Source organism: Podarcis bocagei, assembly GCF_964188305.1.
Source record: "Podarcis bocagei genome assembly, chromosome: 2".
NCBI lineage: Eukaryota > Metazoa > Chordata > Lepidosauria > Squamata > Lacertidae > Podarcis > Podarcis bocagei.
The window spans coordinates 49,246,666-49,268,433 of NC_138126.1; the positions used below are offsets into that span (position 1 = coordinate 49,246,666).

Below are 21,768 nucleotides of genomic sequence, written 5' to 3' on the forward strand. Positions count from 1 at the left end.
GGGTTTGAATGCATCTAAGCTTTCTTAATGTTCTGTTCAAGGTCTAACTGCTGCTGGGATAATAAATAAATAAATGCCGGGGATTCCGTTCAGGGACTTCAGAATAGCTGCTTGCAGTGAACTCTGCAATTCAGATTCTGAGAGCTTTTTGTAGACAAGAGGCAGTTGGGAATCCAAACTCAAATGGGAATGCTGAGGCTGGCTTTCTGTTATTCTGAAGACACATGAGGGAATTGTGGGAACTTGGGCTTTTTGGAATCCAAACAGAATGATACTTTGGAGAGAGGATATTGGTATATTCAGTATGCGCAACTAGAGAATTGGGGATGCAGTGAAGAATGTGAGTAACTCTGTTTTTGAAGGAACAGCTTCAAATTTGTTTTATTTAGTAAAATGGTAAGGTAAACAGTTTAGGATCTTTGATCTTAACTTTTCTAATTAGTACAGTATGCATCTTTATTTAATTTATTTAAATTATATGTATCTCTAGGATGTTTATATTCCAGCATAGAACTTCCAACCTATCTGTGTGTCTGCCTACAGATGTAGATATACTGCTTCATCGGACCTGTACACAAACCAAATTACCTTCTGGTCTCATGTCACTTATTTAGGACTATGTAGTACGTAGAGGTGTAAACCAGTCCTTGAACACATTTGGAAATAAGTGGAATTGGAGTGGAATTTACTCCTGAGTAGGTATGATTACAACTGCAGCCTTGGGGCCCATAAGATAAATTGACTGTTTAATTCTTTGTATGTCGACCCAGAAGTAAGTTTCACTGCATTCAGCTTATTCTCAGGAAAAGGTATGTAGAATTTCACACTAAATGGTATGAGCGTGAAAATATGCATATTTACTTAGGAGTTTGTTCCACTGAACTCGGTTGGGCATACATCTGAGTATATATAAATAAATCAGTTTATGTGTACTACAGTGGACGCTTGGGTTGTGAACGTGATCCGTGCGGGATGCACATTTGCATCCCGCAGTGGTGCATCTGTGCATGTGCAAAGCGCGAGTTAGTGCTTCTGCGCATCCGCGACCGCCGAAACCTGGAAGTACCGTATTTTTCGCCCTATAGGACGCATCAGCCCGTAGGGCACACCTTTTCAAGGGGGGGGGGAAATCAAGGAAAAAAATATGACCCCCCGCAGCTCTGGGAGCAGCGGACAAGCTGCACGCAGCCTGTTCGCTACTCCAAGACCTTCCTGCTTTTGCGGGAGGTAGCGGAATTCCCCCACCTCCCGCAAAAGCCCACAGGAGCCGTGCGCGACTCCTGCGGGCTTTTCGACCCGAAGGGAGAAGGAACTGAAACGGCCAGTCAGTCCCTTGTCGCCACTTGGGGGAAAGCCCCCAAGAGCGGTGCGCGCTTTAATGGCTGCGCGGCTCCTACGGGCTTTTCTACGAGGTGGGGGAATTCCCTCACCTCCTAGAAAAGCCAGCAGAAGCCGCGCAGCCCCTTTAAGGAGCGCATGGCTTTTGCCTGCTTTTGTGGGAGTTGGGGGAATTCCCCCATCTCCCCCAAAAGCCCACAGGAGCCAGAAGGGACGGACTCCGCCAGTCAGTCCCTTCTCCCTCCTTGGGGAAAAGCCTGCTTTCCCCCACTGCCAGCCTCCAAGCCGGGATGGAGAATAGCGGGAAGGCGTCGCGCGCCTTCCCGCTGCCCCCCATCCTCTGGGGCTGGCGATGGGGGAAGCGCTGCTTTCCCCCACCGCCAGCCTCAAAGAGCAGACTCTCCTGGCTTCAGCAGAAGCAACGCGAAGCCTCTGGTTTTTTTAAAAAAATAATATTTATGACTTTTAAACCTTACAAAAAAGAAAAAAGAAAAAAGAAGAAAAAACATACAATACAATATATAAACAATACCCAACACAACATTAACACATTAAACAATACAAAAGCAAAAACAATTCAAAAAACACACATCATACCATCTCAATATCCTCTCTTTCATTCCCTTGTTTCATCGACCTCCTCTCACCTCCCTTTTTGTATTCCATTTCTATTAATTGTTTCAGCAAATCCTTTCCATCTTTCTCTATTTTCTGTCATATGATTATCTTAACATATTTTAACCTTATTTTCCATTAAAACTATAATGCTTAATTATGCTTAATTCCTTAAAACATTTCTACTAAAGCCATATAATTTCCTTCCAATATTTTTCTAACATTCATTAATTTTACATTATTTCCATATATAGCTTTTAAACTTTTCCCAATAATCTTCCACCGTCTCTTCTCCCTGGTCTCGGATTCTGCCAGTCATTTCCGTCAATTCCATATAGTCCATCAACCTGGTGATCTTCTGTCCGAGGCTCTTAACTCTTTTCCAAGTCCCTTCTGCGAGTCTTCTTCATGTTTATACATGCACTTTACTTTGTCTTCTTCTGATCTTGTTCTTATTTTCCTTCCTTTGATGCTGAAAAGTAAATCTCGAGGAAATTCCCACCTAGCAATATTTTTATTCCTTCTCAACAAATCAGCCAAATCTCCATAGTTAAAACTAAAATTCACAAGGTATTGCCAGTCGTATTTCAAAGTTCCTCCAAGTCTAGCAGCCCCCACAGGCTTCGGAGGCTTAACGTTGCTATCGCTGAAGCCAAGGAGCCTGCATTCGCCCCATAAGATGCACACACATTTCCCCTTCATTTTTGGAGGGGAAAAAGTGCGTCTTATAGGGCGAAAAATACGGTAACGCGTTCCGGTACTTCCGGGTTTCGGCGGGTATGTAACCCCAAAAAACGCATCTTGAAGCGGCTGTAACCCGAGGTATGACTATAATTTCATTGCATCAAAATCTCTGAAAGTGATTGAAGTCTAGGTGATATTTTAAGTCAGATAATTCATAGAAACCCAACATTGTTGGACTGCAAACTAACTCCTATTATCTGTACTATTTTTTCACTTCCTCTTTACCTTTTGTAGAAGAAGAAGTAAACAATTCTTTTTCCGATACTATAACTCATTTTGAGTCCCTCTATCCCACCCTCCTCACACAATTTGAATTGCCTAAGATAGAGAATAATTGAATGCTACTACATTTATCATAATTACTATTAGATCAAGTGTTTCAGGCCATTCCAACCCTAAGAAGTAATAAGAGTGTGCCTGGTCATATGAAAAATTGGCAGCATCTTCAAGCTGTGCCACTTTTATGTGAGAAGTGCAGAGAGAAAACACAAATGCAATGGTAGCTCCACTCCAGTTGTACCTCTGCATACACCAGGGATCAGCAAACTCACCGTGCCTCGGGCCGGTGTCTCCAGCGCCGATCGTGCGGTGGGCCGGAGGGCGGGGGAGCCCATATGCCCATATGCGTGTGCACACGCTATTTCCGGCGTAATTCCGGGTCCGAGGAGACCAGAAATAGCTTGTGCGCATGTGCACGGGCCTCCTCCGACCTGGATGTGCACCGGAAATAACGCTTGCAAATGTGTACAAGCTATTTCCGGTGCTCCTCCAATCCGGAAGTGGGCGGCCGCAGGGCAGCAGCGGTAAGAGTGGGCAATAGCAGCGGGTGGCGGGGGTTGCCGTAGGCCGGATAAATGAGTCCCTCGGGCCTTTGGAGACCTCTGGCATACACCCTTTAAATTTTTTCATAGTAGTGAATGGCTACCGCTAATCCCTGTGAGAAGAAGTAAGGCACCTTTGAGGACTACACTGCAAATCTGTCACCCACATGTGGTTTTTTGTGATGAAACCTTCACTGACAGGAAGTTCAAAGTATCTCTCTGTGCAGATGTGCCCTTTGGAATTCCCTTTGGAAATTTGCTTCACGTAAAAATCGTCCAAATATTTCCTTTTGGAATTCAGCATTTTGAAAAGTGCATGAGCACTAGGCCCATTTTTGAAGTTGTCAACTTTGGTCCAGGTTTCTAGGTGTTGAATCTCTTGAGAGGTCTGCCTTGAATCTAGTTTACTTACATGTAAATTCACATGCATGAGCGAGATTTCACCTGATGCTGGCACTGCTTCTCTGCTGACAGTGGTAGCAGAGCAGGAAGGCATTTGCCATTTTGCCTCAAGCAGCGAAATGGGATGCAACGCCAATGCCCTTAACCATGGTTTCAGATTTGGACCCGACAATAAACCATGGTTAAGAAGCAAAAGTGTCTAATCTCCTTGCAGCTGCGCTTGAGCCTAAGGCATATCCCTAAATCATAATTAAGCATTAAAACCCAACCAGATCGGCATGTAAGGGACATGTTAGAAATTCACCCGACTGTCCCTATTTTCATTGCTGAAATGTTGGAGTTGTAAATAAATATGACTGATGGTTAATCACTTGGTAGCATAGAAGCAGTCTCATCTGCCTCTGCACGAAAGCTAAATCAAGTGCATTAGCTTCCATGTTTGAATTAAAGCTGACGTCCACTTTCTTTGGAGTGCCTTTAGCTGCAATTTCACCCTCTTCTGAACTCAGAAAAGGTTTGCCTATTTCTGCCCATTATTTTTCAGTTGTTTCTTTCTTGCTTGGTAGGCCATATTTTGAGCTTTGGTGCATCGTGTTGTGTTAATCTAATAGACCAAAATGGCTATGAACTACCTATATGTCACAGGATGCTGCCAGATGGGCAGCTCCTAGAATTGCTCATTTGTTGCTGTTCTGTCGTAAGCTGCGATGACATCGTAATTGCAGTTGACTTTCCACACTTCATGAGACACAGCCTTTCATTTAAGGTGTGCATCTCACTATGTTCCAGCCCCACAGTGAGTGTGAGATAGTTGTGTGGTCGGTATTTTCCCCTTCTCTTTCCCCTATTCCTCATAGTCACTTTAATTCTGAAGCTATTGCTTTAATTAATTGTTTCCCCAAGCCATCTCACCAAAAGGATAAAGGAAAGCAGTGGCTGAAACTGACAAGCTTCATGCCAGTGTTCTCCACGCACTCCCTTTTCACACAGAGAACCTTCTCTTTACATGTGAAGCAGGGGCTTCACTTCATTGTTTCTTCTTCTCTCCACTCAGCACCATGTTAGCACTGTCTTTTAGGTGTGTGTTTGTACAAAAAACAAACCCAAAAACGTAAGGGCACCAAGTTTTTTTTTTTTTAAAATTCATGGTTCTTTGCAATAGTTCATTAACGTGAAATTGTGGAAATTAAAATTTTAACCAGTTTTTTAAAGTGCTTACAGCAGACATGGAGAACCTATGGCTTTTTGTATGTTGTTGGAATCCAGCTCCCATCAGCCAGCGGCGGAGGAAGCCACTTGGGTGCCTGAGGTGTCGCACCCAGGGGTGGGGTGCGCCGCCCATAGGGGTCGGACGCAGCACAGGGCCTCCGAGGAGTCTGCCTGCCTCCTCCCACTCAGCAACCCTACAGCTGGGGGGAAGGCAGTGGGCAGATGCAGAGCCCGCACGGGCCCAAGCCTACACGTGCTGCAGGCCCCACGGTGAGTGCCGCCCAGCATTTTGTCACCCCCCTCAGTGGTGGCACCTGGGGCGGTCCGCACCTACTGCACCCCCTTGCTCCGCCCCTGCCATCAGCCCCTGCCAGCACAGCCAGGGTGCAGAGATGGTGGGATTTGTAATCCAGTATTTGGAAGGGTGCAGGTACCTGATCTTTGATCTAGGAAGATGCGTTTATCGAAGTAATTGGGTTTAAGCAGATAAACTTTTTGAACAATGGGAAATGGGAATAGTTATTTAAAAATATATTATATAGCGTTTGGTCTAGGTATGGAAGGGGGATGGAAGGAACTTTGCCTTATTCAGAGCCATACCAGGAGCCTCCCTTGCTTGCTCTGGAGGCTGGAGAAGGACAGTGTGGTGATTGGTCCTGATTTTTCTAGAGCTGTCGAAGGGGGAGAGCTGCTGGCTCACAGCAGCACTGGGTTGTGGCGGAGCCTGCAAAGTAGTGATAGGCTCCCTGCTTTCCAAGCTTTTCCATGGCAAAAAAATAATATAAATCCTGATTTGCATTTCTTCTGTGTCTGGATAAAGGCTCTGCAAGTTTCTCCACACTCTTGCAATGTTACATCAGGTCACCTCCCCTGACCCTGTCCAAGATGTAGGCAGTTCAGGGTGTCTCTCTTAATTACTGTTTCCCTTGTACACTGTAAGGTTACTGTGCGTTTTTTAAAGATGAAACATAGCTTTCCCCCTCCAAACAGATATGGTGATAGGGCCCTCACAAATCACTGCACGAGTCAGAACCCCCTGAGCAAGATCAAAGAGGAGCAACAAGGACCATCCCCATCTGTGGAGAGGGCCATCCCCTTCTCTTCTGGATTTTCTGAGACATGATAAATAAAATAAAATCGAAGACTATCAGCCAGTGACAATGTTATGTAGATGTCCTATAAAGAACTGAGTGAATTATGAGTGGCAGTTCCACACTAAATGGAAGCAGTGGAAGCAAACCACACTCAAACATTCCTTCTGTTTTTGACTGCTTTCTTCATATTATACTTCATAGAAAGTGGGTTCTGAAGGGAGTAGAGATGTCCCTTGACGACCATAGATACAGATGAACCGGGAGGTGAAGAGAGATTGTATAGTCCATGTTTGCTCTGCCTCCAGCCACCACATATTTGAAGTCCTGTGAATGCACAGGAGCTTACAGGTCCATATCCTGGTCTGTACTGTGAACAATATATTTCCTAGGCACCTTTCAGACATTTTAATTGACACAGGTATGTGAGCATATGTCGGTGGGTGGGTGGAGCCTGTGTATATGTCAAGTTCCAGGTGCAATGCGAGGGGGTTAAGACAGTGACTTAACACACCCAGCAGCAAGAAAAGAATAGTTAAGAGCAGTGGTTCCCCGTTAGCTAAGTACTGTGGGCCCCTATTTTTCAAAAGCCAAGCTATGGACCCCCCTACGTTTTAAAATTTTGATATTTCTATGGTAGTTATTGTTATGTGGATGGTGCCATAGTCTTCAACACATTATGCGGATCCCCCTGGGCTCCACAGACCACCAATTGGGAACCACTGGTTAAGAGCATGCTGTATGGAAAAAAAAACCTTACTATTGATGACTAAAAGGAAGTGAAATATAAATGGATGCTTTATAAAACGTTGCTTAATGGCCAAGAATAACACATGGTAGAGCACCCGCCAGGATGCAGGTGGGTGACAATATTGAAATTTCCCTGTACGCCAGAGAAAAGGCTATGCTGGAATTCTTTCTTTTGACTTTCTAGCTGTCTGTGTGGACAGAAAATATTGAGGAACACTCAGTCATAACATGTATTTTGAGGTGGTACAGTCCCAAGAGAATGTACCATCTTGTAATTCTTTTTTGAGGACTGGAAACCTTATTGTATACAATTTATGAACCATGGTTTGGATCCAAAGATGCGTTTCTAGGTCCAGATGTTTACAGACGGAAGGGCTGCTCTGCATCTTGTACTAGAATGATGCATGAAAAGGTGAAATTAAATTCATACATGTCATTACCCTTGCACAATCTCTTACTTAACAAGAACTGCTAATACAAGTCGACCAGGGTTTGAACTTTTCAATTAACACTTGCCTGGACATTTGCAGGACAGTGCTAGAAGGTAATTTTTTGTTTCATTTGGTCATGTTTTTGGATCCAGACCAAGTTCTTCTTGTCTTACCTCTAAGAGTATAGTTTCGACTGCTTGAAATATGTGTGTGTGTGTGTGTGTGTGTGTCTGTCTGTGTGTGTGTCTCTGTGTGTGCAAATACTGTAAAATTGTGACTGTCTTGTATAAAGTGTTGTTTTGTTTTCTGTTCATTGTACTTTATGTTAAATTTAGTCTTTTCTGTTGAATCTCCTTTGCTTGCACCTAAACTTTATGTTGATTTTGCTTCATTTTTTTTCATTTCCCATGCTGTTCAGTTTTTGGATGCCAGGAGAACAAAGGTTTGTTCACTCTTTGCAGTCAATTTGTTTGGAAAGTGCAATATTGCTTAATGTGTGATCTTTTATATGCTTGCTGTAGATACAGTAATCTGACTTCCTAAACTAACTGGATCATAGTTTTCATTAGCAGTGTCATTTAACATTTTAATTCCTTTATTTTCATACCAAGTGATTAGCACTAATAACTTACACAATTGCACTGTACGAAGAAGCAGACTTTATGTCTAAGAAAACCCTGAAAATTGAATATTCAGGCTCAGCAGATGCAGTGTTTGCTAGCGGAAGTCTCACTCTTTGACATTTACATCCTTTACTTACCGCCTTTTTCCACTTCCTTGTCTTAGGATTTGTTCTTCACTATTACTGGTACCTGTAACTGGCACTGTCTTTGTGTGTTTGCATCCATCTTTTCATGATTTCTAACAGCAGTCAAGGAGGTCCATTGCAAAATAACATCACTTGCACACCGCTAGATTTTCACCACTAGTTTTATTAATGATTGTGGCATCGCATTTTTTGTAGATCCGTTGAATAAATCCTCACTCGGCTATTCCTTTTGCCTTGCAGCACCTTCAGCTAACTATTCAGGCACTCCAAGATGAGCTTCGGACCCAGAGAGACCTTAACCATCTCCTTCAACAAGAAAGTGGAAACCGTGGTGCTGAGCATTTCACCATTGAGCTTACGGAGGAGAACTTTCGGAGGCTTCAAGCTGAGCACGACAGGCAGGCGAAAGAGCTGTTTCTCTTGAGGAAAACCTTGGAAGAAATGGAGCTGAGAATTGAAACCCAGAAGCAGACCCTGAATGCCAGAGATGAATCCATCAAAAAGCTCTTAGAAATGTTGCAGAGCAAAGGCTTGCCGTCCAAAGGGATGGACGATGACAACGAACGGACGCGAAGGATGGCTGAGGCTGAATCTCAGGTTAATCATTTAGAGGTGATTTTAGACCAGAAAGAGAAGGAGAACATCCATCTTAGAGAGGTAAGCAAAGCATGTTCATTTCTAAGAGCACCCAGTTAAGCATTTTTGGTGTGTCATCATTTGAAATTAAAACGTGAAGCAGCAAGTTGTTATCCCTCTTTGCTTGTCATGTCTTTCAGACAGTCCCAGTTCACAAGCCCTCCTTGTTGCATGGTGTACTAAATAGGTTGTTTTTCTTTGGCACCGATATTCAATTCTATAGAAGCCAAGTTACATCATCAAAACAAGGGCTGGTTAATAAAATTCTAACAATACTAACACTTTTTAATGTCGCCTAATGTAGTAGTTTTGTTGCTGGTTTATGGTTAATTCAGGTTGGAATGGTGGGGATTTTTTTTGTCCCTGTGTTGTAATTTTTGGTCAAATGCCGCCTATTGCCAGTGTGAAGATGCTGACTCCAATCCACTGAAGCACATGCAAAGCACCTGGAGGCAGAGCTGCACCCAGAACCCTTTTTAGAAAGCTCTGATTCTGCAAGTCAGCTTGGTGCAATGTTAAAAGAAGCTTCTGACATGTTCAAGTCCATCAACCACACTGGGATTGGAGAAGGGCATTTGTATCCAATACTCATTTCCATTGCATGTGGTTCCTAACCCTAGTACCGAAGTCTGTGTGCTATGTTGGAAGTAGGGATGGAGGAGGGATCTGGTGAACCATGAACTGTTCTGATCTGAACTCACCTGATGTAGTTTTAAAGGTTTTTAGAGCCGTCTTTAACATTTCAGCACTGTCTTTCTACAATACATCATGGGAGCCAGGACACAATGGTTGTTAGTTGCCCTGGGACCAAAATGCTGGATACAAAATATTGCTAGCAAATAGTAGTTTGGGAAATTGTTCTAAGTTTTACCCCAGTGGTTTTGGTGTAGGGTGATTTTCAATTATGTTTTACTCAAGAGTAGACCCATTGAAATCATTGCACCCAAATTAGATGCCTGTTCATTTCAGTGGGCCTAATCTGTGTACACCTTAGTTGAATGCCACCCATAGTCTCCTTTTAGAACTGTGTTAAAGTGAGCAGACAGATGAATCAAAAACACTGGCATCGTGAGCGTTTGGATGATGCCAAAGAAATGTGTACATTTGCATTTAATGATGTGTATGTTGCCCCAGAGAAGAAAGCAAATTGAATGACGAAGCACTCAGTTTCTTGAATTTCCATTGCCTTTCATGTGAATAAATCACATTGCATATTCTTACCTCAGTTACACTCTTATCAAAATGAAGACATTGCTGTTTCCCACAATCTTATCATTTGGACGGCTCCTCAGATGGTCATGGCTTGCTGGAGTAAGTTGCACCTACTGAAATATGCTATTATCCAAAATAAATCCTAGCATAGCTTGTTGGAATAGCAGCTTTCCTTCCTACACACAAGGTACTGCAAGTCATTTTTAAACCAGATTTTTGTGGGGGTGGGGCCTGTGGAAGGGGTTAAAAGTTTGGTGCTGGAAGTGGATGAGCTGCTGTTAAAAAAAGAAGAACCCTGCCTGTTCAACTATCAGTTCTTTTATGAGCACGTTTGAATGTCTGAATCGTGACCCTCATGAAGGATCCATATTCTGCACAGATCCAAATATGTACCCCCCACAGTGGTGGCCAGTGGGAGAATCACTCTTGCCATTTCATTTTCATGGAATGTGTATGTGAATCGATAAAAGCCACAAAACAAATAACTCTACTGTCATAGCATACTCTCTCTGTGTGTTTAATAACAACAGCAACCACCACCACCACAACAATTTCATGACTAACATGACCCAGTAGTTTCAGTGGGATTTAGTAATGACTCACTGCAGTTAGATTCAGGTACATTATTATTCACAGAATGTGCACAGTCACTGGTATACAAATGTTAAAAAGAGAGCTGGCTTGCAGGTGAACAAGGCATAAGGGTAGAGAACTGCGATAAAAACAAAACAAAAAACAATTTGGATTATTTTGTTGGTTACATTTCTCTCATCCTTCAGGGAGCTCAGAATGATTTCCTCATCTCACAACAACTATGTGAGGTAGGTTGGACGGTTTGCTAAAGCCTTTCTCTAGCCCACCTTGTAAGCGTCATAGCTAAGTGGGGATCTCAGCCTGGGCTTCCCACATCCAAACCCAGCACTTGAAACGATTTAAACACAAACCACAGGATTTTCCGATGACAAAACCTAGGATGACTGACTTCTATTTCTAAAACACAGTTATCACATCTCCCTTCTGGGTTTTTTTGTTTTGTTTTTTTAATTGTCCATGAGTCTCAGAGAACCTTAGTGAATCTGGCGATATTTTTTTTTATCATGTGGAAATCTAGCACAGATGTTTGGTATTACTCTTTCTTAAACATAGTGACCACACATGCTTTGCCCTAAGTACCATTAAGTATTTTTTATTATTGCTATTAAAATCTTGCCTTCGGCAAAGTCCCACTAAATCTCTAGTAAAGTCTGATGTTAAAATTCCACCAAGTACTTTATATATACATATGCTCTCACACACTGTCTTTGTATATACTTTTTTTTTTTTACATATTTAATACATTCTTACTAAAATCAGAATCTGATGTCACAGTTATATGCAATTTTTAATCCAGGCCTCATATGAAAAAGTAAAAGGAGGACAGTGGTATGTGTTAGTATGTTCACGCATGCATTTGTGTATCTGTCTCTCTATCTAAATAAATAAAAATATTCTTAAAATTAAAATTCGGAAAACTTTGCCTTCTGTCGTCCTTTGAAAATGATCAGCTTAAATGATGAAGGTTGCTAACAGAGTTTAAGCTGCTGGCATAAATTATTTATTGCATGGTTTTTAGAAGTTATTAATGGAGCAAAGTTCCTTCTTCCACAGAACAGATGCTCTGCAGACAATTTGTGTTTACTGTAAATGCCTTTCACTGGAGCCAGTAGTAATTTACTAAGGAAATGTTTTATCGACACCAAGCATTGCTTCCCCCACTCCTCTTGAGAAGTTAGTTATACAGATTAACAGCCACTCTAAGTCCAGCCTCTTTATTGGGTTCATTAGTGTCTCTTTTTTTTCTTTTCTTTTGGACAGGCTCAAAGTATTAAACTAATCAGTGGTAGAAGAATGCTCTCTCTCTCTCTCTCTCTCTCTCTCTCTCCTTCCCCACAAATCTGTGTATGCAAGTTTATTTTATTTTTTTAAAAAAGGTATATTTGCTGTAAATAGCATCCTATTAAATATATCCTCTGTAAGGCAATTTTGTTGTTGTTCAAATTCTGTGTGTATATTAAAATCTGATATTTTAAAGTGACAGTGGAGGAAGTTTTTGTAATCTTGGCAAGCACCCCAGAGAAAGGAGTTAGGGGGAGGTTTGTCCCAGCTGTAGTTAAAGAGAACAGTAATTACCTTCAAGGCTGGCCCAAGACATTTTGCTGCCTGGAGCTGTTCGAAGTAAAGGTCTGTAGGACTCAAGGCTGGTCAAGTTATTTGGGCAAACGAGGCGGCATTCCGCGAGTGCTTCTTCCCTGACCTGCCTTGAAATAAACAATTAGTTACTCGTACTAATAACGAAGTAACAACTTGCTGCCTTTTCACGTCAATCTCAAATTAGCTGCGTCAGGTGGCAGCTCCAGTCGGCCTGCTTACACTATTCCTAATTGTGTTCTTGTGAAGGTTGCATCGGTTCCCATAATGAATGTGAAAAATGGCAACTTTAGCAACTGATGATATAAAGGTAAGAATGTAAGAAAAGCCTGCTGGAACATCTAGTCTGGTGTCTTGTTCTCATAGTGACCAACTAGGTGCCTATGGGAAGCCTGTAAGCAGGAACTGGCACAACATCATTCTTCCCTCCAGCAATAGTACAGTGGTACCTCGGGTTAAGTACTTAATTCGTTCTGGAGGTCCGTTCTTAACCTGAAAATTTTCTTAACCTGAAGCACCACTTTAGCTAATGGGGCCTCCTGCTGCCGCCGCGCCGCCAGAGCCCGATTTCTGTTCTTATCCTGAAGCAAAGTTCTTAACCTGAAGCACTATTTCTGGCATAGTGGAGTGTGTAACCTGAAGCATATGTAACCTGAAGCATATGTAACCCGAAGCGTATGTAACCCGAGGTACCACTGTATTCAGAAGTACTTTGCTTCTGACTGTGGAGCCAGAGCATAGTCAGTGTGGCCACTGATAGCCTTTACCTTCAGTTGTTCCTTGCAGTTACCCATATTCTTCCAGTTCCATGAACAAAAAAAAAGGCAAAACACCCCCCCCAAACAGATAGTGGGCACAATCCAGGCAAATTAAGCATTAGAATCAATAGGGATTTAAAGCGTTTAACTCTGCCTTTACTTGTGCTCAACGTTTGTTTTGTGATTCCCTCTACTACAGAAAATGCTTTGTGCTGCGGATCGTCTGGTTTACATGTGTTTTTGTATGACTTATGAATCAATTAGGATGCAAATTTGAATGATGAGGATGCCTTCATCCCAAATTCTTCTCTGGATTATGAACAAGTGTGGCTTTTACAAAATATCAATGCGGAAAGAGAGAGAGGCAGAGAGGATAAATTATAGTTACATACAAAGGAAAAAAATATCAATCTCAGCCTGTAATAGGTATTTAATTTCCCCCCCCATTTGTGCTGCAGTATCAGCCTAAAAGATAATCAGAATCAGATTAAGGGGCTAAATCTCTTCAGATTTACCTGAAAGGAAATCTTATTGAAACTCAGTGGGAATTTCTTCTAAGTAGACATTCAGAGGGTTATATTATTAATATGCTATTAATTACATGCTGGTTTCAGAAAGTTTTAGTACACTAGAGTTCAAGAAATGGGAATTGAGCCCTGTATAGTAACTTGCTCACTACATTTTTGACTCATAATAAGAGCAAGTATTAATAATTACATTTTGCATTTATATAGCATTTTATGGTGCTATCACATATGGTGCTATCACATCAGCCCACTACTTATTTTGAAAGGCCCAATTTGTTTTAGGACCAAATTGCTTCTCCCATATTGCGAATGTAGATATTGTGGTCTGACCACTCCATGCGTTCATGGCTGAGTTGAGATTTGAAAGAGGGAATTTTTCATCTCTTATTCTTAACCCGCCACATTACATCCTCTGAATAATTACATTTCTCCTTTTAATGGGTGGGCGCAAACAGGTTGAAGCTGAGGCCAAACAGATTAGTTGGTCTTGGTGAGAAACTATTGGACTCAGGAAGGGGCTGTTTCGCCTGGGATTTCCAGAGGGCATAACAGGCAACATAAAGTAACTAGAAGAACATGGGCCTTTCCTGTGGGAGGTGAACACATCAGTTTCCAGAAGTGGAATTGTTAAAATGATACCCAGAGAGGAGGAACCTGTGTCCCTGCAGATGTTGCTGGACTACAGCTGCCATCATTCCTGGATATCTACCATGTTGTCTGGAACTGATTGGGGTTGGAATTTCCTTAGGCTGTGGAATGATAATCATACTAAGGCCTGAATTTAGTTGTCTGGTGTCTGTAAAACCTGTATCTGTCAGGAAGAGCTGCCCTGGATGACTTCTCAATGTCAGTAGACACTACTTTTTTGGAGGGGGGCTATGTATTTTATTGCTTTGTTTTTAAAATGTTACTTTATCTTGAGGTTTGACATGAGAAGACACCTATAAATGTTTAAAATAAAAATAAATAGTGGGATACTTCTGTATAATTTATTTCACAGATGGCTAAACGTGTCCTTTTTATTCCTGGGTCTTTTGAGGCAATTGTTTCAACACTGACAGCCAGCTAAAAACACCTAATAAAGCCTGCCATTGTGCTAGGTTATCTATGGAAACAAGTGCAGTGCTGAACATTTCTCCTGCTTTCCCACCACCACATCACTGCTCTTCCGCAATTAATGAATGATGAAATTGCATTTGAAAGTTATAGGTGAGGCACAGAATTTCTCTTGTGCTTACCTTACTTGGAGGTGTTTGAGCATTTTTGGTATGCGTGTCCTTTGATTCTAGAAATGATTTCTGTTGGTAATTGACTTCCCATTTTTAATTAAACCAAAACCTTTCCACTCTTCCCTTAATATGGTCCTCATAACTTGTTTTTAACCCTCTAAGTCCAACGTAGCCAAAAGGATTGAAGTGGATTATATACCATTATTTCAGGTTCACTAGCTTGTTGGTTGGGTTTGAAGGACTAATGAGGCATTAAGGAACTATATAATGATGATCACTAGCACACACAACATCTTCTTTATCCACTTCAGTTCTCTTTGTTGTTGTATGGGGTTTGGGGTGAATTAGCTCCTGCTGATTTTCATGTTGAAATTCACTAATGTACTATTGAAGAACAATCTGAAGGTTCTAGGCTCTGTGAAATTAGCAAAGCCAAAGCTGTTTATCTAATCTCACTTATCAAAATGCAGTGGTGATGTCAAAAATCCAAATCAGGTGAGTGCTAACTACTGAGAAGTTCTGTTGCTGTTTGACTGCCTACCAAGGGAATATTCTGAATAGGGATACTGCATTTCAGAGCTTGGGGATATTGCTGCATATTTGTTGCTAAGGAAGGCAAGAGAAGAGCCTGTCGTAATATGAAAATGCATTTTGTAAACACTTTTTTTATATACAAATGATCTTTCAAACATAGTAACTTAGTAACAGTTCACCCATAAGCATGCTTGCTCAGAAGTGTATGGTCTGAGTTCAGTGGGAATTACTGTGGGGTGATCTCCAGTTGCTCGATCCCAGCTCCTGCCAACCTTGCAGTTCGAAAGCACACCAAAAAGTGCTTAGTAGATAAATAGGTACTGCTCTGGCAGGAAGGTAAATGGCATTTCCGTGCGCTGCTCTGGTTTCGCCAGAAGCGGCTTAGTCATGCTGGCCACACGACCCAGAAAAACTGTCTGTGGACAAACGCCAGCTCCCTCGGACTGTAAAATGAGGTGAGCGCTGTAACCCCAGAGTCGTCTGCAACTGGACTTAACTGTCAGGGATCCTTTACCTTTACCTTAAGTTACAGGTAGGTAGCCGTGTTGGTCTGCCATAGTCAAAATAAAAAAATTTCTTCCAGTAGCACCTTAAAGACCAACTAAGTTAGTTCTTGGTATGAGCTTTCGTGTGCATGCACACTTCTTCAGATACACATCTGTATCTGAAGAAGTGTGCATGCACATGAAAGCTCATACCAAGAACTAACTTAGTTGGTCTTTAAGGTGCTACTGGAAGAATTTTTTTTTTTACTTTACCTTAAGGTTTGTTTAGGATTGTGGTATGCATGTCAAACTGTGCCATTACCATTACTGGTCTGAGGCTATTAGCTGTGTGACTGTTTCCTAAAGACTGTCCTGTTTTCAGGGTTAATAGAACCCTGCCTTAATTATAACTATCAGAAGAAGGAGCTAAATGCTTCCCTGACAAACACCATATTGTAAGGTGTCTGAAACACACCCTAAGCCCTACTGTGTATACATGGGCAAAATTTAATGTTTTGGCAGTTTAATTATTATTTTTTGACCAAGCAGATATTTCCTCATCAAAAATCTTCAAATAAGTTGCTACTATTCCTTTGGATTCTTATAGTTAAGAAGCACTGAAGAGTAGAACAGTCTTTAGAAAACATTCATGTAGCTAATAACCACAGAACAGTGGCCTTCCACTGCAGAACATATTCCCAATAGCTAGGATTGTGGTTTGACCAAGCAGCTCAACCCATTAAGATTTATCTTCTTTGTGGTCACTTTGTTGGCTTTATTACTTTTTAGAGACAAAGGTTAAATTGATCTAAGAGTAAATAACTACGCATGCATCATAGATTATATTAATTGTATGGATACAAATATGTGTGGCTACAACTATATATTTTCACTAGATGGCACTATTGAATGTGAATTGTCAAATTTTGCCCTCTTGTGACTGAGCAGTGAGATATGGATAAACAGCAATATGCTGTTTCTAACTGCTACTAGCATGTTAAACCATTAAGTGGATTTTTTCACAAAGGTCTTGGCAACAGTTTGGTACAATTGTAAACAAACTGTTTTCCTGGCTGCAAAAGAAATAATCAATTATTATCTTGCTTAATAAAAAACAACTGTCTCTTATTCTTTCATAGTTACCTAATATTGTATCATTGATGCCTACTGTTTTGAGAATATTTAACAGAAATATTAGCTAGGCTTTTGGTACTGTAGCAAAATGGCTATGTGAAATCTAAATATGCAAACATTTAAATGAAAGTTACAGCCGCAATGTGTTTGTTAGTCAGTATTTTGCTTTAACAGAGGAACAGCTTTGCTATCCACTGGGACATGCCACAAAGTACTGTAGCTCTTACTCCCATGTTAGTGTACAGAGGGATACAAGAGACCAGTTTATTAGGCAAGCTCAATTTAAGCGTTCTCAATTTTGAGAAGAAACTTAATGTGCAAAAGCTCTCCCCGCCCCACTACATTCAACCAAAGTTGTAATGCCAGTAGATTAAGAAATCAACCAGATGGCACATGAACATCTCAGAGAATAAGCGTACAGCAAAGTTTCTTTGAAACCAGTGGAATTTACCGCAGAGTAAGCATTCATAGGAGTGAGCTTCACAGTGATAAAAGAAATGCCCGCTTTTAAATCATCGTTGGTCTTTTCTGCTGTAAATGGAGATGAACTTGGAAATAATGACCATCTTATCCATTTCCAGTTGAGAATACTACTTCGGGAATAGTGGCAAAAAATTTCTTAAATTCTATCATGCACAAAATAGTCCCCCCTGATTTATTTGATGGAATCAGCAGTACTTAAAAGCAAGCATATGAAAGCCTTACATGCCCTTGCAACACCGGGGTGATTGATTGTGGATTTCATTGCCTGTCTGATCACATTTTCTACCAGCCAACGAAAGCACATGAGACTGGCTAGTAATAAAACCAAATGGATAATTGAATTCCAGTATTTGCGATGCATTGGTTGTAAATTTTTATGATGTAACTGGAATACAAAATGAAAATGAGCAGTAAACCAAAAAACGGGACCACTAGATCTCTCACTCCCTACACACACACACACACACGATTAAGAATGTTCCAAGATCTCTCCTTTCAAAAGGAATACCGTATAAACAGTGGTGTAGCGTGGGTTGTCAGCACCCGGGGCAAGGCAAGTAATTTGCGCTCCCTAACCCGTGGATTTGCGCCCCCTAACCCTAACCCCCAGGTGTTGCGCCCGGTGCGGCCGGCCCCCCCTGCACCCCCCACGCTACGCCACTGCGTATAAATATTTCTTCTTCAGAGGTTTCTTGCTTTTCTGTTCTATGCAATAACCCCGTTTGTTGAACCAGTGAATATGGCAGCACTCAAGGGCTGTATCCAGGAGGCATTTCCAGAGCATGGACTAGGTGTGTATAGGTATGATGGTGACATTCAGCCCAAGTCTTGCTTTATTAAAGCCATCTATCCAGAGGTGATGTTTGGGTGGGGTTTCTAGGTAAATGGCTCCATATAGGTAACAGTACAGAATCAAAAGAATATAGTATTTCCTTTACCAACAGATAATTGGTGGTGAGGGACAGATAACACGGATAACCCCAGCCTTTGTTAACTGAAAACCCACTGTTAACTGAATTCGTTGCCCCTTCAAACCTTGTGCAGTAAAGAATGAACAAACCGCTTGCAAAATGGGCGGTGGTGCGAGCTGAGTCAGTAACAATTTGTACCTTCTTGTCAGGATTTTGAGAGCAAGATGATTGCTGAGCAGTGCAAATAAGATCAGAAGAGGTTAAAAAGGTTTTTCAAATGCAGAAGAGTCCATTTAAACCAGCATGGAAATTATGCAGACGAACCCCCTGGGATCTGAGAAGCTTGTGAGCATTTCATATCAGCCTTCTCCTCCTCTGCTGCTTAGGTTGCTGCTATACTGTAGTAGCATCAACACCGTGCCTCTCAAAGAGCAACATAATGTGCAGTTGTTTGGGGAAAGCAAAGAATATATTTCAGTACTTACTGTCTGAGGTGTTCTTGAAGTTTTGGCAAGAAAGTACTATATAAACATAAGTACTGAATTTATTTTTACAGTAATTTCTGTAAACTGTTAAAACATAGGCACATCAATGGGTGCAGGAGAGCTGTAAAATTGCATTACAGTGAACTCTTCGCTCCAGGTTTTTCTTCATCTATCTGAGCCCAAAAGAAATGACAACATTCTCTCCCCCTTTCTTTTCCAAATCTTCAGCGGATTTAGGAAGCAGGGTGTTGTATGTCTTAAACTTTGTTGGCTTCAGAAACCTCATCTAAAATGACTAATGCTCCCATAGTGATTTTAGCGATCTGTATTCATTTACACTGTAAAATGCTTTTAGAAAGCTGTGCTCTTGGAAGAGAAGTAGCTGGAACGCGTTTAAAAACAAAAAATAAAGCCACATTGTTTTTGATGTACTACTCAGAGCTGTGTGATAAAACCCCCAGATAGGCATTTGCAGAATTTAAGCTGAAAGTCTAAATAATCTTGTTAGAAACATATGATTTCTACATGCCGTGACACTAATGGGATGGAATATATGCAAAACGTATAGAGAGTTTGGGCTTCAGATTTTTGTGATGTAAAGCCAGCCTAGGTCATGTTGTTGCAAGGTAGCAAAAGACCTGAAAACAAATGAGCCAGATGAGAAACCAAACTGCCAGTTTTGCTCTTAGCTTCCAACATAAAGATTTCTTGGCCTGATTGCTGCATATTCAAATATGTTTGGCAGTATTTCTAAAAAACACTGCTTTACTATACTTAGCATTTACAGTACTGGACTTTGTCTTTAATACAGGAAGCCCCTCCGGGATTCTGTAATGTGCTAAAAAAGATCTTGTCTAAAACTCATGAAAATAAATAACATCTAAATCTGGTTTGAATAAATGAGTAAAATGAACAAAAACCTCTTTTGTGTGTCCACGGCTTGTATGTACAGTTTATGTGTATGTTTATATATGTGTACATACTGGCATCCCTATAGCTATAGGGTGACATACATTATAAACCCACAGTTCTGCATCAAGGGACTTTTTCATTCATGTATCTATCTCTTTCTCTGAGTCAGAGGGGTTGATCACCTCTCCAACAATACGTTATGGGAACATAAATATTCCTATCTTAGCAGGCCCATCCATTTCTTTATCTGTTTGTTTGCACCGAGCTTTTGATACAAGTTGCTTTGTTTCCTACTTAATCTGGAAAGATGGCCATTCCAAAAAACAAAATAATTTTTACTCTCGTAGGTTTCCAGTATATAGCTCATTAAACTGAAATAAAGGTATTTCATGTTCTAATTCTTTTACATATGGATGATAGTTTAAATAGGCAATGAAGAGTCTCCTCCCAGGCCTAAAATTTTCTTGAAGCAACTATGTTCTGGGCATGTTTCAGGGGTGTTTGTTTGAAGAGTGTAACCAAATGAACCTACTGGGACGCTCTGGTTACTATGAACATAATGCAGTCACTTAAGCACTTAAATACCTCTGATATCAACAAGAGAGTTTAGCATGTCCTTAGGTCTCTCCGTTTGAAATTAGTGCAACTTAAGTGCTTTGTCTAGATCATGTTTTATGTTATGTTAGCAAGCACAAAAATTACCTAAATGGGGAGAAATGTACAAATCCTTTTAAAAAGTACTTGGGCTGAACCTGCACAAGCATTTATTAACAGGGGAGTTGTTTCAGATTTTAAGGGTGGAGAATATTAAGAGCCAGCTAATAGATATGCTGAATGTCAAATCGTGAAATCCATTTATGCAGTGCTTGCTATTACCTTCTGTTGTAAAAACAAAACAAAACTTTATAGTAATTTGATAGGGCGGATGGGAACTCAATTCATGTTGGACTGCCTTGTTATTGAAAGCAGAATGCCAGATATTTCAGTGATACAGAGGTTTAAAAGATGACACACTCAAGAGACGGTAAGTTAGCCCCACTATGGATCCAAAATATACTTCCTGGCTGCCAGACGTGCTCTCTTGTAAAGTGTGAGTACCAGGAGCTCTTGCTTTTGGGTGAATCAAATGTGATGTCAAATGGCTCACATACTAAGACCTGCCAGGGGAAGCTCTTCTTGCCATTCCATCAATGAGAGAAGCCCATGGTACAATAGGAATGGCAGCAAATAGAGGTGAAAGCAGAAACAGGAGCTGAAATTGCCAGTGTTTGCTTATTTATCTCATGTCCAAAAGGAAAATCAGGCCAGCAAATAACAGTTGGAACTCACTGCTGTTACTGCTTTCAGTCTGCAAATGATTGCTTACTTTTCTCCCATATGCGTTGTGTTTCCTTTGCGTTTAAATGAATGGGGTGGGATTAAGGTAATCACAAGATAATTTGTGTAATTAAATGTGTAAATTTGCCATGGCCAATAGAGAGACAAATAACACAGTTATTCAAACTGCAGCAGAATGGAAACAGTGCTGCATGCAACAAATGCAGAGTAGAATCCACCCCCTCCAAGGGAGTTATGTTTTTAGCCAATACTGAAACATTACTAATGTCAATGCCAGCCTTACTTCTCGCAGGGAGGGAACCGCCAGAAGGCCCTCGGTGCTGGACCTCCAGGCTGAATGATGGGGGCACCAGCACTTAGAATTGTGCTTCTACCATTCATTTTCTCCTCAGATCTGTGCTGTTCAGTAGACCTTTCTGACTCAGCATAATGTACCTATGTTTCTGTGGCTCTATGAAATACTAATTTCTACCAATCGTAGAGAGACATCATAACCTTGCATAAAATAGGAGGGGCTGGAATTACCTCCACTTCACTGCAAAGCTGGCAGAGGGTGATTGTTGTCCATATGCGACATCCACACACCACAGGAAAAATCATTACCACTAGAGCACACTACTCAAGTGTAAGACTTTGACCAGCTGAAGAAGGTAATGTAGGTGGCTGAAGTGAAGGAAGCCATGTGCTCTTCTGTCAGCCTGGGGCCTAAGGCAGGCTTCCTCAACCTTGGCCCTCCAGATGTTTTGAGACTACAATTCCCAGCATCC

The 21,768-nt window shown here is 41.2% G+C and overlaps 1 protein-coding gene across 10 annotated transcripts in view; it reads left to right on the plus strand.

Annotated features, from left to right (window-relative positions):
• ERC2 (ELKS/RAB6-interacting/CAST family member 2) overlaps positions 1-21,768 on the plus strand; it is a 538,310-nt gene that overhangs the window by 84,990 nt on the left and 431,552 nt on the right. For 5 of the 10 annotated variants that reach the window (XR_014005105.1, XR_014005106.1, XR_014005107.1 and 2 more), the window contains exons 3-4: positions 7,820-7,843; positions 8,411-8,827. Coding sequence is in view for 3 of the 10 variants with exons in the window: in XM_081184043.1 (XP_081040169.1) it covers positions 7,820-7,843; positions 8,411-8,827 (441 nt within the window). In the remaining 7 variants the exon portion in view is untranslated. The remainder of the gene's footprint in view (positions 1-7,819; positions 7,844-8,410; positions 8,828-21,768) is intronic. The other 5 variants (XR_014005109.1, XR_014005110.1, XR_014005111.1 and 2 more) reach the window with 1 other exon arrangement.